The sequence below is a fragment of the Neovison vison genome, chromosome 4 (genome assembly GCF_020171115.1).
Source record: "Neovison vison isolate M4711 chromosome 4, ASM_NN_V1, whole genome shotgun sequence".
NCBI lineage: Eukaryota > Metazoa > Chordata > Mammalia > Carnivora > Mustelidae > Neogale > Neogale vison.
Window position 1 is genome coordinate 189,050,705 of NC_058094.1, and position 18,323 is coordinate 189,069,027.

The 18,323-nt window shown below is 36.8% G+C and overlaps 1 protein-coding gene across 3 annotated transcripts in view; it reads right to left on the bottom strand.

Moving 5' to 3' along the window:
• The window catches only part of DPY19L1 (dpy-19 like C-mannosyltransferase 1), a 94,916-nt gene that overhangs the window by 65,856 nt on the left and 10,737 nt on the right, over positions 1-18,323 (bottom strand). For all 3 annotated transcript variants that reach the window (XM_044246353.1, XM_044246352.1, XM_044246351.1), the window contains exons 2-6: positions 8,226-8,250; positions 7,508-7,595; positions 3,761-3,898; positions 1,695-1,815; positions 881-974 (exon numbers count right to left, since the gene is read on the bottom strand). In XM_044246353.1, the coding sequence (XP_044102288.1) occupies positions 881-974; positions 1,695-1,815; positions 3,761-3,898; positions 7,508-7,595; positions 8,226-8,250 (466 nt within the window). The remainder of the gene's footprint in view (positions 1-880; positions 975-1,694; positions 1,816-3,760; positions 3,899-7,507; positions 7,596-8,225; positions 8,251-18,323) is intronic.

Consider the following 18,323-nt stretch of genomic DNA (forward strand, 5'->3'; position numbering starts at 1 on the left):
AAAACAAAATTTATGACCTCATCTTTTAATCATGGATTTTCATTTCCATCTCCCCCAGTTACATAATTAAAAGAACTTCCTTATAGCTAAATCAGAAATACTAGCATCAAAGTATCTTAAATCTATATGCAAATATACTCTAAATTGATCTTCTAATAACTTCCGCATTTGACAAATATTTAACAAGTAACCGTTATCTGCTCAAGCACTGAGCAAGGAGGTACTTTGAGGTACTAAACTGAAAATGCCATACTTCCAAAGCAAGTATAATAGAATAATAGTAGATTCAAACTCATTAACTCAAACTGAAAACCATATACCTATGCTCACACTTCTGTACTAACAAGAAATCAGTAAGCAATTAAAAAAAAAATTCTAAAGATACTCTCAAGTTAAATATTTAAACAAGTATACAATGTAACAAATTGTCAAAAGAAGAAACATAAAAACCTTAAAAAATTTGTCAATCTTTTTAGTTTAAGGAATATTGTTGGACTATGACGTTATTAATCAGGTCAGATATTAAATATCTGTATAGAATATACTTCCATCTTAATGTCAGCAAAATAGTCATTAATAACATTTGATGACTGGTCCTTATATTTTATGCAAACAATATACTGTTTATGCTCAAAAGCCTGTGAATATTTAAAATTTATCCAATATTTCCACCATTCTCTTTATTTAAGCATCTAAAATTATTTTAAGTTTAGCTGACTATGCCAATGGTAAAATCAAATAGGAAAGAATTTTATATCTATAAGTAGATGTATTAGAAATAACATAGTTATAAAACTGAACTGCAAGTTAATCTTTATCTCACTATTTTAGTACATAGTATTATAACACATATCAAAATATTCTCAATGAATGGTCTTACCTTAAATATGTGCCATATATGAAGAATAATGCCATCATTAGTCCATTTAAAATAAAAATTACAGCAACATAAAAGCAAGCAGGATCTCCCAATCCTTTAAAAATAAAAATAAAAATAAAACATATGTTCTAACTATAAATTACTTTGTATGTCTGGCAATTTATATTAAAATGTGCTTATTTTGAAAATGGCACAGATATATTAAATGGTTGCCTTGGTTCCCATACGAACACGTGACACTACTGCGGAACAAAGATGAGAACAAGGCAGGAGCTGCGGTTTTTAAACAGGGCTACAAACTCATGGACACGCCTCCTGTAAAGGTGGGGGGTGTCTCTGCTCCTGCTTTTGATGACGGCTGGGTTGGTGACTGCCTCAACAGAAGACGTCGGAGGTCATACATGGGATTTCTACGGCTGGAAGTGGCCAAGCAGTGTCCAACCTGGAGCCCATGAAGAGCCTGACTACCCTGAGGTACATGCTATACAACAGCCCAAGGTGTGTGGACAGGGCGTTATGTAGGTGTCCCATTTGAGAGTCCCAAGTGAGCCCAGCCTCGCAGAGACCCCAGCCGGGAGCTAGAATATCAGTGAAGCAGTCTCCAATTAATTTCAGTCTTCCCAAGCCACCTGAGTCTAGCAGAAGCCTCTGACATGGTGGAAACAAGCCAACCCTACTATACCCTGCCCAAATTCCTCACTTGCAGAATCCATAAGCACAATAAAATAGTTTTTTATATCACTAAATTTGCAGTTAGTTTAATGTGCTCCAACAAAGATCTGGAAAGAAATTGGAAAGAAGGAAAGAAACTTGCCTTCACAGCTTTCAATAGGACTGAGTCCTTCTCCTCTGGTCACTGTCCAACATATCTTGGTTTGAAGACCAATCAAGTCCATTATTTTGGTATAAATTCGATACCAGCTGGCTAAGATTACCTATTTTTAAAGAAATAAAGACATTTTTTAGATTTTTTTAGAGAAAAGATATTATCATCAACAGTTCCATTACTAAAATATTTTTGAGATATTTTGATAGTTATCAAATTTTCCTTGCCTCTACCATCTACTTAGCTCCCTTTAAACCTAGTAAAATAAGCCTTACAATCCCCTACACAGATTCTTCACTGGTCAGTGTTCAACTCTCCACTGATGCATAAGAATAAAATATAACATAAAACACACAAGATTTATATTTTTTGAAAGGTATAAAATTCTAGCAAGGTACGTAAAAGAAGAGTTGAACAAATAAATACTCTGTCTTCTTGAGTAGACCTAATTTCTCCAGATGTGAATAGGTAACAGCATTTCTATACAGAAAGAATACACACAGATCACACACAAAGTTGAAAGGCAAACAAAAAGCTGGGGGGAAAATGTTTACCCATATACCACAGTATTAACATTCAGCATGTAATAAATGAGGTCTTACTCTCTACTTAAATAGAAATATACACAAAGGGCATAAGTAAGCAATTACTTTTAAAATTTCAAATGTATTTTTAATGTATAGCATTGAATGAAATACATATATACACAAATATATAGCAATGAACAAAGTATATCCTGTGATTTTTAATTTTTTTGTCTACCAAATTGGCAGGGATTCAGGGAAATAAGCATTTTCAAAAACACTGCCAATGGTGACTTTGATTAGTATAACCTATCTAGAAAGCATTCTGGCAACACATACCAAAATCATTAAAGTATATATTCTGTTGAACTAAATATAGTTCCACATCAACAAATTTATATTTTAAAAAAACATAAGGCTATGTACAGAAATTTAGCTTCAAGGATGCTTATGTCAGCTCTAGAATATTTTAGAAGTTGAAAACAATGAACATTTTCACAAAAGATGGACTAAATAAACAATAGAAGACTGTATATATAGCCACTAAAACTGATCCTGAGGAAGAAAAGATGACACAAGACTGTTAAAAATATTCTAAAAGACAAAAAAATCACTTATAAAAAATATTTGCTATGTGATCCCATTTCTGTAGCAGTAAATGTGTACATGGTCATAGAAAGTACTCAGTAAACAGTACATTAGTGAACCAATACTTCACCTTGGTGGTTATTTATTTGTCTCTATTTCCTCTATCTCCATCTCCTCATTAATCAATTGGCTTACTCACTGATATAGACGGAAACAGTACTTCTCTCATTCAATGGGAAATGCCTGAGAGCCCCGATAGATAAGTCGAGGTACTGAGCCTGGGCTTGAGATCCCCAGGGACCAAGGCAGCCAGGGCTCTGGCACAAGGACGTGCTGTCCCGCAACATCAGTAAGCTAAGAAGGGGGAGTCACAGGGACAGTGTGTTAACAGATGACCCTCATATCAAGTCAGGGAGGATCTGGCTAAAGAAGTCACCTCTCAGCTTGGCCCTGCAAAATGCTTACGGATGTGTCAAATTAGGGCAGGGATGGTAAAGGAGAGGCCAAAAAAGTTACTGATATCACTGGCTTCCTCCCTCACCTCCTGGGTGAATCCCCTTTCCCCTACTCCACCCAAAAAAGAGCATTCAATTAAGTGAAGAATCCCAGAGAGGGAAGAAACATTATTTGGCAAATGACATGTAATGGTACTTCCTTGCTATAATCTCTACAAACACACCAAATCTAGATAGTTTTGAAATTTTCTAGACCATGCCATCATAATGGTTTCCATGAAATCAGTTAAAGCCCACCAAAATTAATAATAGTCTTTTCTCCATACTCCTTTCCAAGAAAACATACACATCTTTCTTAAAAAATGAGGTGAAATATATTGAAATACATCTCACATTTAGAATCAGTATTTAATGCAATAACACTTTTAAAAAGTAAAAACAAAACAAAACAAAACAAAAAACCCACACAATTGAAAAAGTGACTTACCTCAGGGTAAAGATTGAACCTTTTCAATGTGTTAATAACAAGGGGGTATTCAGTCAGCTTATCATTCATAATCATCCATACTCCATTCAAAAATGAAGGTGCTTCCACGATAGTCTTAAAGTAGGAATAATACAGTCCCTGAAACAAGCATATGTTATAGTTATAATTAAAATGCATAATTTCTATGCCTCTTACCAGCTTAAAAAAATTAAATACACTGTTTTTGAAAAACAAAGCAATCAAGCAAATAATAGCTATAATTATTCTCATGGTGTTTGATCACTAATAGAATCTTGGGTTATAAAAAAGAACTACGTATTTTAGAATAACCTTGTCTTAATTAAAATAATTGAACTCAAAATATCTTCAAAAAGAGTTTCAACATTTAAAAGTAATATACAGGGGCACCTGGGTGGCTCAGTGCATTAAGCCTCTGCCTTTGGCTCAGGTCATGATCTCAGAGTCCTGGGATCAAGCCCCGCATCGGGATCTCTGCTTAGCAGAGAGCCTGCTTCCCCCTTCCCCTCTGCCTTCTTCTCTGCCTACTTGTGATCTGCCTCTCTCTCTCTCTCTCTCTCTCTGTCAAATAAATAAATAAATAAAATCTTTTTTTAAAAAAGTAATATACATAACTCAGACAACATATGTAACTTAAGAAAACTCCATATCCCTACTAATTTAAGTGTTAGAAAAGGCTATCTTAAGAACAGGGCAAGTGAGTGGTTTACTATGGAACTTAAGTTACTGGGATCCAAGAAATCTCCCCTAGACAAAAATGTTTCCCCCTATGACCCATATGAATCCCCAAAATGGTGTTATCAGTCATCCTTCCTCCAGATTTACATGTAAAATCCAAATATATTAGGAAGGCTACATGTTAATATATTACATGTAAGTTACATTCAGATGCCAACTAATTTTACAGACTATTTTCCTTCCTTCCAGCTCAGAATAAGTTAAAAACCCTGGAGGACTGGGGCTGTGTGAATCAGGGAGGAGTGCAGTAGCGGTACTCTCATTTTGAGGGAATTCAGACAGATATTAAGATTGGAATAATGCACGGATCAAAAAAAATCAACAAGTACTAGTACTTGCTCCCCTTGTGAGGGGGTAAGCGGCAGAACAGGGTTCGACAGATGAACACAAGAAACAAACTTCACCTTCTGTACAGTGTTGCCTAGAGCTGCACTAGTAGCCAGCATCCATCAGCTGTCAAACTCCACACTGGATTTAAGGCTCATCAATACGAAAGCGATTTGCATACCCAATATTTATTGAAAAGGAAAAAAATAGTTCTTGATATTAAGGTGTTTAGCTTTCCTATCACTATTTTTAAAAATATTTCCAACTGTATTAGGTTGAATAATATCTCCCTGAATTCCATATCCACTGGGAACCTGGGAATATGAATCTATGTGGAGCAAGTTCTGGCAGATGTAGTCAAATTAAAATGAGGTCATCTAATATAAATGGTATCCTTATAGTAAGAGGAAAATTTAAAGACAGAAACAATGGGAAAAGTGCCCCCATGAAGACAGAGGCACAGCTTGGAGTGATAGCATTTCCGATGCCACCCAGGGCACACCAAGGATTGCCAGGAAGCACAAGAAGCTAGGAAGAGGCAAGGAAGGATTCTCCCTAGAGCCTTCAGTGAGAACACAGCCCCGCCAACACTTTGATTTCAGACTTCTAGCCTCCAGAACTCTGAAAGAATAAATCTCTGCTCTTTAAGCCACCTTGTTTCTGGTATATTTGTTACGGCAGCTGTAGAACACCACCACAACATATCTTGTTTCGTAGGTCTGTTTTGGAATCATGTAAACATCTTATTTAATTGTAAAATGAAAATTTTTAAGTCCCTAAATATCAAAATAAAAATAAAATAGAGAAATTAACTATCAAATTAGAAGAAGATTTCAAGTAACTTTAAGATATAGTAATTCTACTGTACATCCCTAATGGCACATATCCCAAAGTCAAAAAGGAATGCAAGAAAGTTTTAAAATGTTTTCAATCATCTTAGTTTTAATAATCTTTGGTACTTTTATTTCACAAAAATAAGTAATATGAAACCAAGATTCTTGGGCTAATAGTAGATACAAATTTAAAACAAAGTAAGTAAAAACCACTTAATTCTAAATTTGAATTGACCCTAGAACAACACAGGTTTGAACTACACAGCTCACGTACACCTTGACTTTTTTCAATAAATAGAGTAGAGTACTACAAATTTATTTTCTCTTCCTTATGATTTTCTTAATATTTTCTTTTCTGTGCCTTACTTTGTTGAAAGAATATAGTATAGAATACAGATAACATAAAAAATATGTGTTAACTTACTGTTTATGGTATCAGCTCTTTGTCAATAATACACTATTAACGGTTAAATCTGGGAAGAGTCAAAAATTATACATGGATGTTGGACTGCACGGGGGTCAGCACCTCTAACCCCTTGTTGTTTTAAGGGTCAAATGTAGTAGCAATAAAGCCCTCTAGCACCAAATTTGTGGTATCTGGATACCATCTGCCACTGAAAGGAATTGGGGCTCCTTGGAAAATGGGAGGATTCCAGGTCTATAGAGAAAATGTCTTAATAGTACTAGAAAGTAAGAAAGCTATAGAATACTAGTGAGGTCATGTCAAAAGGACACAGAGTCAATTGCAAAGGCTCTCGTCAGCTAAAGACAGGTAAGTTCACAAAACATGCTAAAATCCATTAGATAATAATGATAGAATCTGAAAGAAGGTACTCAATTGGTTACCAGAAGAAAATGCTAGGAAACCAACTCATTTTTCCAAAAAGTGGTAAATAAAAAGAAAAAAATCAAATATTCACCTCTCATACCTGTACAAATTATACATCATAGAAACTAAATAAATATTATGGGAAAATTCTTCTTTATAGAAGAATTGCAGTTAACAAATAGAGGGGAAAAATAATAGAATAGATAATTACCATTTGGTAATCTTAATGAATTACCTGATCTAGGCTGATGGCTAGGCTATAACAGAAGGACCAACATGACAATACCTAATGCCATTGATCAATCTTGACATCACAGAAAGTGAGACAATCAGATATGGTGTGCCTCTTTGTATGGTGCAATAAATGCACATTACTTATGAAATATTCCTGCCCACCCCCCCAAAAAATTGAACTTTCAGCTATCAAGTCTTTTATCTACCAATTTTCAGGGAACTTTGGACAGTGAACATAATAAATAACATAAATTACTACGGGTAATTCTATAAGACAAATAACCTGGACTCTTCCATAACTAAATAGTAAAACAATAAAAACGGGAAGTGGAATTTATAGATTAAAAGACTTAAGAAAAACATCAACTAGATGAAATGTACAGACATGGTTTGAATCCTGATTCCAGACTACAAACACATCAATATAAAAAGAAAAAAAAAATGCCAACTAAACAGTGGCTGACACTTAACGATATTAAGAGATCACCGTTCATTGTTTTCAAGTGTGCCAATAATACTGTAGGTAATAAAAAATTCTTTTCTTTTGAGATACATGCAAAAGTATTTACTGATGAAATGATATGAAGTCTAAGGTCTCCTATGTGCGAAGATGTATACGAAGGAAAAATGGCTGTGTCACTGGTTGTTGAAGCTGCGGAATGGGCAAGGGGAGGTGTCTACTCTTTCTTTTTTCGAACATCTTTGAAAATTTCCATTAGAAAATGCTTAAGAGTTTTTAGACCCCAAAAATATCACATAAAAACTAACCATTTCAGTGCGAAAAGCCATCTCCCTTTCCAATGTTGAGAGGTGAGAAAAGTGACGATCATTTTCAAAGAGGTGTGTTATATGGCTCCTGTAAAAACAAAAGGGTGACAAACCAAGTGTTGATGCTTATACTAAGTATTATTTTTAAAAGAAACTCTAAGAGCAAAAATAAAGGTATCTAGAAACTTGCACATAATTTTGTAATAAAATTCAAATACAGTGGTATCTGTATCTATTTTTCCACTCTGTTGTAACATTTCACTAAAATTTCTAATAGAAAATACATTCAAATGAGATCTTAAAATTAGAATGAACCAGAATAACAATAATTTAAGTCAAGTACAATAAAATTATAAATTGAACTATAAATGTCATTGGGTTACCATCTCCGAAATGTCTGATTAATGAAATTCATATTTCACTCTATCCAGAAGATTAAAAAAATTAATCTTCCTCTCAACATGAACACTATATTAACTTTAAGTGAAATAGAGTCTCAAATATAACCTCTTTAATAATGGATCTTTTTTATTAAAAAATTACATTATTCTGACCTTGATTTATCAATTAAACTACTTCTTCAGACTATTGTGTTGCATGTAATAATATATATTCACCCTTATCATCCTGAAATTATTTCTTTATATATACAAGAAATTGCTTCAGTGAGTTGTAAACATCTGCATAAAATACACCAGAGGAAAAAAAACAATCTTACCAGTGCAACACTGCTGCAAAGGCAGCTGAAAGAAAAAAAAAGAAATTTAAATTAGTATGCTAGCATAAAGAAATGTTTTCACTTTATGGAAAAGCATTATAAAGATAAGCATTTGGGATATGTGATGTTGGACTCTTAGCAACTGGGGAAAGAGAGTGACCCTTTGAAAGAAACCCCAGGGCTAGGCTTAAAATCCAACAGCTTGGACTATAAAAGAATTAGGCATGTATCTACAAATTTCATTCATTCAGTCATTCAACAAAATGGGGGCCTACTATTTGACAAAAACTACACAAGAAAACCTCAGATGGAAACTTCCACAAATAGCACTGCCACAGGGACAGAACCAGCAGTGAAAGGTAACTCTAGAATAAAGAAATATGGTGACCTCAGGGCACAGGATTGGGGATGAATAAAACGAGAGCTTATGACTTTTTGTATATTGTTGCAATATCTGGATTTTTATGATAAACTTTCCTATTTTTTTAAACAAATGTAGAATGAAATAAAAACAAGAGATGGAGGGGTTGACGCAAAACAAGCAAACATTTTAGAATCTCTAAAAGTAGAGGCCAAGTTAGGACAGCTGGCCAGGAAATACACTCTTCACAGGGAAGAAAGTGCTTTGTGGAATAAATCGTTTTTACCGTTATATACTTTTTTACATCTTGTAAAAGCTCAAAAGATTATAGATTAGCATACAGGCAGGCAACACAAGTTTTAATGTCAAGGAATGCAGGGAGTAGGAGCATTGATCGATATCTTAAAGACAAGATGGTTTTCCTTTAGGCTACTCATTTACAAAGCAGGTGTATAATGTATGCGTGGCAGGCCATAAATCAGGCTTTTGGTTTAAACCAAGTTTATGTATAGTCATGCTGACTTAGAAAGAAATCTAAAATGACTTCCCTTATATCTCAGGCCTTTAGAGTTTTATTCTCTTATCAGGGTAAAAGGAAGAAAGAAAAGGTAAGGAAGAGAAAACAAGGTAATAATAAAATCAGTCTCATAGGAAAATCAATAGTTGCTTTCTGTCCAAGTAAAAAGAATGTACTAAGAAGAATCCAGAAAATACCAATTTTCTTATGCCACAAGATTCATCTTATTGCAGGCTTCTGATTAAATAACTAATAAGGAACTGAAGTATGAAAATGATCTTAGAAATGAAAACCAATCTGGAACTTATTGCCTTTATTCTTAAAGAAATATTTATATATTTTTTTTAATATTTTATTTTTTTATTTGACAGACAGAGATCACAAGTAGGCAGAGAGAGAAGTGGGAAGCAGGCTCCCTGCTAAGCAGAGAGCCCGCTGCAGGGCTTGATCCCAGGACCCTGGGATCATGACCTGAGCCAAAAGCAGAAGCATTAACCCACTGAGCCACCCAGGCAGCCCAAGAAGTATTTATATTTTTAAAAATTAAAAAACACACTCTACCTAGGAGATCTTAATGGTTATACAAGACAAAAGTTACTATTTCTAGATCACTACAACTGCAAATATTTAACCATGTTTGTCATTTGACATTTGCTTATATATGGTACTTTGAGCTTTCAAATTTTTGATTTTTTTTTTGTTGTCGTTGTTGCCAAATTTACCATCCATTTCCTTTTTGGTTTCTGCCTTTAAAGACTTAACCCTGCAATAATGAAGTTTGGGCTTTATTTTCTCAATAATCTATCATGTTCTGAATAAGTCAATCTCCTCTCATAAAATGTAAATGCCATCTTTATCATACATAACACTTGACACAAATACTTTGGTAATCCTTTTGAGATTATAATTAGGATTTCATTTATAATTTGGAAAGAATCTACACATTGACAATAGGAATCCATATGTTTATAACCATAAACATGGTATATACCTTCAATTATTCAACTCCTTTTTCCATTGCCTTGACAAAAATCTTATCAGTAGAATTAATATAGTTATTACAGTTTATTCATATTGTCTTTCTTGTAAGCTTAATTAACATTTTTCCTACTAAGATCCATGAAATCTTTTTTATACTTTATTAGATGTTGTTAATGTATTTATTTTTGACGTGTACTTATTTTGCAGTGTACTTGTTTTACTCATTTACTAAACTATCATTAATTCTTACAATTTTTTGGTTTATCATCCTCAATCCTCTATTTTGAATGATATTACTTAAAAATGATAATTTTGCTCCTATTTTATAATTTTGCTGTTGGTTTCTTCTCATTTGACAACTGTAATACATTTCTAGAATAATACTAAGTAATTCTGGTAAAAGAATGCATCAGGTCTTCTACTAAATTTAAGGGCAATGCATTTCACATATGCTTTTAAATTAGACTTTAACCTTCACAATTCCAGAGTGATAAATAGGATTTCTCAAGGCCATCACCTCTGTAGTTCCTCAGAATACCACAATTCTGCAGAAGAACAAAGGCACCAAGTGGCTTTTGGTGCCTTCCTTTAATTCAATAGCTCAAGCACTAAACAATTCTTAGAGTTCCAGGCTTTTGAATGGAACTCTTTCACAGCCTCCAGGGTCAATTCATAACCTGCCCAGTAGTTTTAATTTCTTTGTTCATTTCAATTTAGTAGTAATAATAATAAAGCAGCTAACATTTGCATTCTTATTATATGCCAGATACTTTTTAAGTACTTTACCAGAACTAACTTGAGTAACTTGTGTAATCAAAGTGAGTGGAGAAAGGGAAGTTGATCAAGGACAAGAAGTCTTACAAGAAAGCCTTACACTGCATGGGCCCTTGAGGAGAATGGGGTGGAGGGTGGGGGGCAGTGGAAAGACAAAAGCCAGGCTTCCCCTTACCATAAAGTGTCTTATTCCCCTCCTTCTCCCCCGGCCCCCGCCACTTAAGATAAAAGGGAGGGAAAGTTGCAATTCATCTATTGATAGAAACAGTATGTTTTACAGAAACTACCAAGTTTTATATATAAACGTAGAGGGGCACCCGAGTGGCTCAGTCAGTTAAGCATCTGCCTTCAGCTCAGGTCATGATCCCAGGGTGTTGGTACTGAGTGCCACATCCGGCTCCCTGTTCAGCAGGGATCCTGCTTCTCCCTCTGCTCGCTGCTCCCCCCTGCTCATGCTCTCTCTCTCTCTCTAAAAAAAATAAAAATAAATTTTAAAAAAAAGAAAGAAAAAGTAGAGTTATGGGGCGCCTGAGTGGCTCAGACTGTTAAGCATCCTACTCTAGATTTCAAGTCAGGTCATGATCTTGAAGTCATGAGATCAAGCCCTGTACAGGGCTCCGTGCTGAGCATGGAGCCTGCTGAAGATTCTCTCTCTCTCCCTTTGCCCTTCTCCTCCTCTCTCCCTGCCCCCTCAAAGAGAAAAACATATTAGCTACACTTTAGTTAATTCAAAATTGAAGTAAGTTCATGCGTGTATATCTATATGTCATTTGAAAACAAAAACCCCAGTGAAGCAGATACAGCCTTGTGAGCATATAATTTAAGCATAAAGACATAAAATGACAAAAAATTCCTAACGGCACCCCAGAGCTTTTCTTGCTTCCTTGCCTACAGAAAAGATTATAAATGATTTTCTCTAAATTTAGTCCAGTTATTACCAACCCCATCTAGTCTTTTGTGAGTGTAATAAAATTGATAATCCCTCTTTCCATTTTAATACATATGTTATTTTTTGTCATTCTAAGGGACTGTAGTAAATATAGCATTTTTTGTTTGTTTTAATCAGAACATTACAAAAACAAAAACCCAACACCGAAATTTCAAAAATCTAAGCCTATCCCATAAGAAAAAAAGCATTCAAGGAAGGAAGATTTGCTCTGTAATCTAATTCAAAAGACTGCAATCCTATGGCTGAGAATTCTGAAAGGTTCTTAACGTTTTGCTGGAAGCACCTAAATTACCAACACTCTGAAACTAAACCAGACACTCCTTCCACTTTTTGATTAAAGAAATTTTGTACCAGACTGTATGTCACAATGTATTGATTTTCAGTTTCATGGGATGAACAGCCTCTCCACTGAAAATTGTTTTCTTCCTGTTATTAGAATCTCCTTTAAACAAACTAGAATGTAACTTCCTGAGGACAGAAACAATGTTTACAGGAAAGTTATACTATAGTATTTAGCACAAAGCTAAGCACAGAGCTCAATTCAAATGTTTGCTGAATTAATGGACAAAACCTGATAAAATTAAGGAGGAAAATGAAATAATCTAAATCATGTCTTTTCCTCTGGATGGCCCCACACCAGCAAGTACAGTGCATTGGGAGAATAGGGAGGGGATGTCTCCTGCCCCTACCCTAATGCCTGGCCCACAGTGGTCAGCAGCAGGAGGTGTGAGGACCTATTTTATATTTCTATTTTAGCCAGAGGCTTCCATGGAAGTTAAACAATAACTTTGTTGTTTAACCCTTAAACTGTCCCTGCTCCCCTTCCCCCCAAGGGCCTTAAAAACAAGTCCTGGAAACCAGCTCCAGGTGTGGAGGCCAAGAAAAACAAGGCTGTACCCACCTCGAATCTAGCCCTGACATAAGTACAGCCATCTTGGCAAAGCAAAAGCCAGCACCTTGCACTGTAAGAGTGGGTTAGCATAAGAATGGCCATCCTGAAGGCTGGGTAGCCATTTTACTGAGCGTCCCTAACCAGCCCATAGGGCGCACGTAACTTGAGATAAGAGAAAGTAGCTAAAACCTAAGAAACAACTTAATCATATACCACCAGGGCGGTTAGGTGATGGCACCACAGGGACCAGATGTTAAAGAAAAACAAATAGTTAACTTGCAGAGATCACAATCCTGCAAGACCCGAGTCTCCCTTGGTTTGCAAATATACTGGTGATTTACAACAAAAAGGGCTATCTCTTCGATGGCCCAATTTCCAGGGACAAAGGGCTCAGTTCCTCAAGGCCTAAGGTCACCCTCCCCACCATAAAACTGAAGGAGGCTGAGGCAGAAGGAAATGTAAATAAAGTTAAATTTCTTCTAAACCTAAATCTCACTTAACCCCCAGGATGGCGTCAGGGTGATGCTGGGGTGGCAAAAGTTTAAACAAAGTTAAACTTTCAAAGTGGGGCGCAAGATATGTATGTAGCCATGAAGAAGTGCCTTGAAAATGCTATATAAACCATTGGCTTTGAGTGCTCGGGGTCCTTGTTGAAACCCGCTGCACCAGGGGGATACTTGGACCCCAGCTAGCTGGAAATAAACCTCACTGTGTGACTTGCATTATCGAGAGTGTTCTCTAATTGAGGGGTGGTCGACTCCGTACCCTAACAGAGGGAAGGCAGGAGGAACAGAAAAGAAGTGGGAGAGGGGGCTTTTCCATAGGTTCCACTCAATCTTCTGGGGCTTCTAAACCCTACTTCCTGTCCACCCAGCACCCAAACCCTGCCTGCACTCACCTCCTCTCCCAGCATCCTCCCTTCCCTGAAGCTGCCCCTCCTAAGAAGATGACTCTGAAGTCTTGGGCTTCTTTGTGGATAAGGGGCATACTGCCACCAGGATGACTGGAAAGTAGTGCCCCCTGTGATTTACATTTTTAAGATACCCAACTCAGTTTCATGCACTCTAGGGCTAGAGACCCACTGCCCTTTCTTTCTTTCTTTCTCCTCCTCAAGGGAGGAAAGCAAGAACCACAAAACCAAGGGGGGCTGCCTCTCCCTTTGCCCTTCTGTGGTAACCCCAGAGAAGACTCGCCCGCAACTGCAGCCAGAAACAGGCATTCCTGATAAGGACCACGCTATCCCATCCAGGTTACGTTTTGCCCTTATGTATGTACTTCCTAACCAGTATTTGACTTGAAATTCAGAGCATCTTCACCAACTCTCTCATTTGATTCTCACACAGCCTTGGGGGTATTTATTCCTATTTTACAAATGGAAAACTGGGCCTTCGAGGGGTCATTTCCCCCAAAGGCACAAAGCTAATAAATGGCAAGAACCACCTGGAGGCAGATGGTTCTAATTCAAAACCTCCATTTTTTTCCACTGGGGAAGAACTGCCTCCTCTCCCACATGGGCATTTGATGACCTCATCTTGTAACAATATTTATATGGAAAAATATATTCTGAGTCCAAAATGACTTGTGAAATTTAATATATTTTATTCCTAAATTGAGGTTAATCCATACTTAAAGCATTCTAAAGAGTTTTAGCCTTTCTAACTCTCAAGTGACAAATGACAAAAAGAGGTTAAGGATCCTCCCCTTAAATCTATTGGACAAGGTTTCCAAGTCAACCTTGACAAGTTTACTCAACCTCTTCCTAATATTACTAGTCATTTTTTATTTCTCAAGGATCTATCCAGAGTCTAAGAGTTTCTTTCCAAATGGAAAAGACACCAGTAAATAGTCTTCTTGTTCCCCATCATCCTAGAGAATGAAGTCAATTTCTAAGTGTACAGGTTTAAGCGTCTCATCTCCCTCTTTGAAAAGTTCCATGGCTTCCCATAGCTCAGACCATGGAGCCCACATTCTAGTCAACTTCCAGTTAATCCGCACCACACACCCTTCCTGCCCTCTGCACTGGACAACCATTCCCTAAAATACCATGTGTTTTATGAGGCTACGCCTTTCCCTCTGCCAGTAAACTCCTATTTCATCCTTCAAAGTCACAGGAATTCAAACTTGACATTCTGTGAAGCTTATCCTGCCACCCTAGCTAAAATACCTTTATTATAGCACCTAAATAGCCAGTCATGCACACAACAGCTTCCTCTGCTAGAATGCAAAGACCTTGAGGCTGAGCTTGTGTTTAATTCATCTTAATATTGACACCCTTAACATTATGCCTGGCACCTCACTGGGTTGAAATGTTAAATGATGATCACTGTGTAAGAGAAACTACAGAATGTACTCAACTAAACAAAAACGTACATTCCTAAAGATAATATCTAAGCATTCCAAACTGCTCAAAAGGTTCCCATTACATGTAGGTATATATATTACAATAAAATTAATATTCGAAGAAATCATATTTTCAGTCTATAGTACCTAGAATGAAACAGAGGTCAGTTTCTGTGTAATGAAGCAACAAGTGAAAAGACATTCTGTAGGACCCAATTTAAAAAGGGAAAAGAGTCATGTATACACAAGCTCAGCTCCCGTCTTCTTTCTAGCACCTAGAATTTTTGAGAGTTATACGTGCTCTAAAGTCAACAAGCGTCCAAATGCCAACTAGATGCATAATGCATTTTCCTAGAAACCAACAACATTAAAGAAATATTAGCCAACATTAAAAATAAAACCTTTGAGAGATAAGATTTAGGCACATAAAATAATGAGAGAACACATTAGGCACTGAAGCAAAGGGCACAAAGTCTACGAACTATAAAAAAAAAAATCTGAAAAGGCAGATTAGTAGTGACCTTCTCAAGGCAGGGTCTATTAAAGTGGGATGGGAGGGAGGGATAGGGCTCAAGATATGATTACCAGCTAGGTGAGAATTTATGGTGGGTAGCCAGAAAAGAAGACAGCTACAGGAAAGCCGCACGTGGCCTGGACTCCAACATGGAAAAAAAAAAAAAAAACAAACCAAAACAAAACAAACAAACAAACAAACAAAAAACTCCCATCACTAATACACAGTACAGAATATAAATGATAAAGGCAATAACAAGACAACATTTACTGAGGGCCTACTTACTACACACACACACACACACACACACACACACACACACACATATAGTGTGCCTGGCTCTCAGAGCTCCATGAATACTAGTTTACAAAGCTTCTCAACCAGAGGGGCCTGGAGTGCTAAGGATGAGAGAACTAGAGTCCCTGGGGGCCAAGAACCTCCAGGCTTTGAAGACACCACTTCCCCACTCCATACCACACAAATATTGTTATTTTCCATATGTGCCATGATATGAAAAAGGTTGGGAAGCATTAAGCCACTCAATAAAGAACCAAAGCAAGTTTCAGAGATTACATCACCATGCAGTAATACGGAGTCAGAGTGGTCTAAACCCTGAGATTGCATTAGAATCATCAGTGGCACTAAATAAAACTAGAGATACTTGAGTATTAACCCAGAGCCTCTATATCTGAAATTCCAGGGACTTTTTAAAAAGATTTTATTTATTTATTTGAGAGAGAGCAAGAGAGCATGAGCAGGCAGAGGGGCAGAGGGAGAGGGAGAAACAGACTCACAGCTGAGCTGGGAGCCCCATGCAGGGCTCAATCCCAGGACCCTGGGATCATGACCTGAGCCAAAGACAGAGATTAAACAACTGAGCCACCCAAGTGCCCCAGGATTTTTTTTTTTTTTAATTCACAAGTGTTTCTGGTATATAGTCAAGGTTCATTATCATTGGTACAAAAATGACTGGAACAAAATGTAGGTGGTAGTTCACAAAATTTAATGTGAAATCGGCTCTTTGTATTCCAAGTGTCCTCCAGCAGTAATTGTATAACCTGAGAGCTTGTTAGAAATTCAGACTCTCGGGTCCCATCCCAGAAGCCTGACTCCAAATGTACATTTTAACAAGGCCCCTTAGATGATACAGAAACTCTTTTAAGAACAATGTGTCAACATTGACAGCACAGTGAAATCACCTGGGAGTTTTGAACATTTGCTAGGTTTGGCACAGGGGATGATTCTAATGTTCTCAATGAGGGTTGAGAGTGTTTATCTAGGAGAGGCATATTAAGACTGCATTTGTGGGCCCCCACTCTCTAAGACCCCGACTCAAAAGCTTTCAATTAGGGCTTGGAAATCTACACTTATAGCAATTTTTATTAGGAAAAGGCAAATATTAGTTCAAAAGACACTCCGAAGGAGAAATTGTCAAAATCCTAGAGCAGAAAACATGATTAAGAAAGGGGAAATTTTGCTAGGACTTCTAATACTATGTTGAACAAGAGTGGTGAAAGTGGGCATCCTTGTCTTGTTCCTGATCTCAATGGGAAGGCTACAAGCTTTTTCCCATTGAGGATGATATTTGCTGTGGGTCTTTCATAGATAGATTTCATGAGGTTTAGGAATGTTCCCTCTATCCCTATACTTTTATATATCAGGAACGGATGCTGGATTTTGTCAAATGCTTTTTCTGCATCAATTGAGAGGACCATGTGGTTCTTCTCTCTTCTCATATTAATTTGTTGTATCACATTGATTGATTTGCGAATGTTGAACCATCCTTGTAGACCAGGGATGAATCCCACCTGACCATGGTGGATAATCTTTTTAATGTGCTGTTGGATCCTGTTGGCTAGGATCTTGTTGAGAATCTTAGCATCCATATTCATCAGTGATATTGGTCTGAAATTCTCCTTTTTGGTAGGGTCCTTGCCTGGTTTGGGGATACAGATGTCGTGAAAAGAAAGGCCATCTGTACCCCAATGTTTATAGCAGCAATGGCCACAGTCGCCAAACTATGGAAAGAACCAAGATGCCCTTCAATGGATGAATGGATAAGGAAGATGTGGTCCATATACACTATGGAGTATTATGCCTCCATCAGAAAGGATGAATACCCAACTTTTGTAGCAACATGGACGGGACTGGAAGAGATTATGCTGAGTGAAATAAGTCAAGCAGAGAGAGTCAATTATCATATGGTTTCACTTATTTGTGGAGCATAACAAATAGCATGGAGGACAAGGGGCGTTAGAGAGGAGTAGGGAATTTGGGTAAATTGGAAGGGGAGGTGAACCATGAGAGACTATGGACTCTGAAAAACAATCTGAGGGGTTTGAAGTGGCGGGGGGGTGGGAGGTTGGGGTACCAGGTGGTGGGTATTATAGAGGGCACAGCTTGCATGGAGCACTGGGTGTGGTGAAAAAACAATGAATACTGTTTTTCTGAAAATAAATTAATTGAGAAAAAAAAAGTGAAGTTTCTTTGTTCTTCTCTTATTTTAATTGTTTTTAAAAATAATATTGGATGTAATAAAGTCAACATAAAGCACAGAAAAAAAAAAAAAGAAAGGGAAAAATTTAAAACTAAAAATAAAATCCTTCTTTACTTCCCCTGGCAAGAAAGTCACTCTTAAAAAGAAATAGGTCCCTGGATTTTTTTAAGACTTATAAGTTATTTAGCCTCTCTCAGCCTCATTTTTACCAAATGTGAATAAGCGTTGTTTCCTCAGCTATCTCTTTCCCTTGTACTTAAAAACCTTGTATAG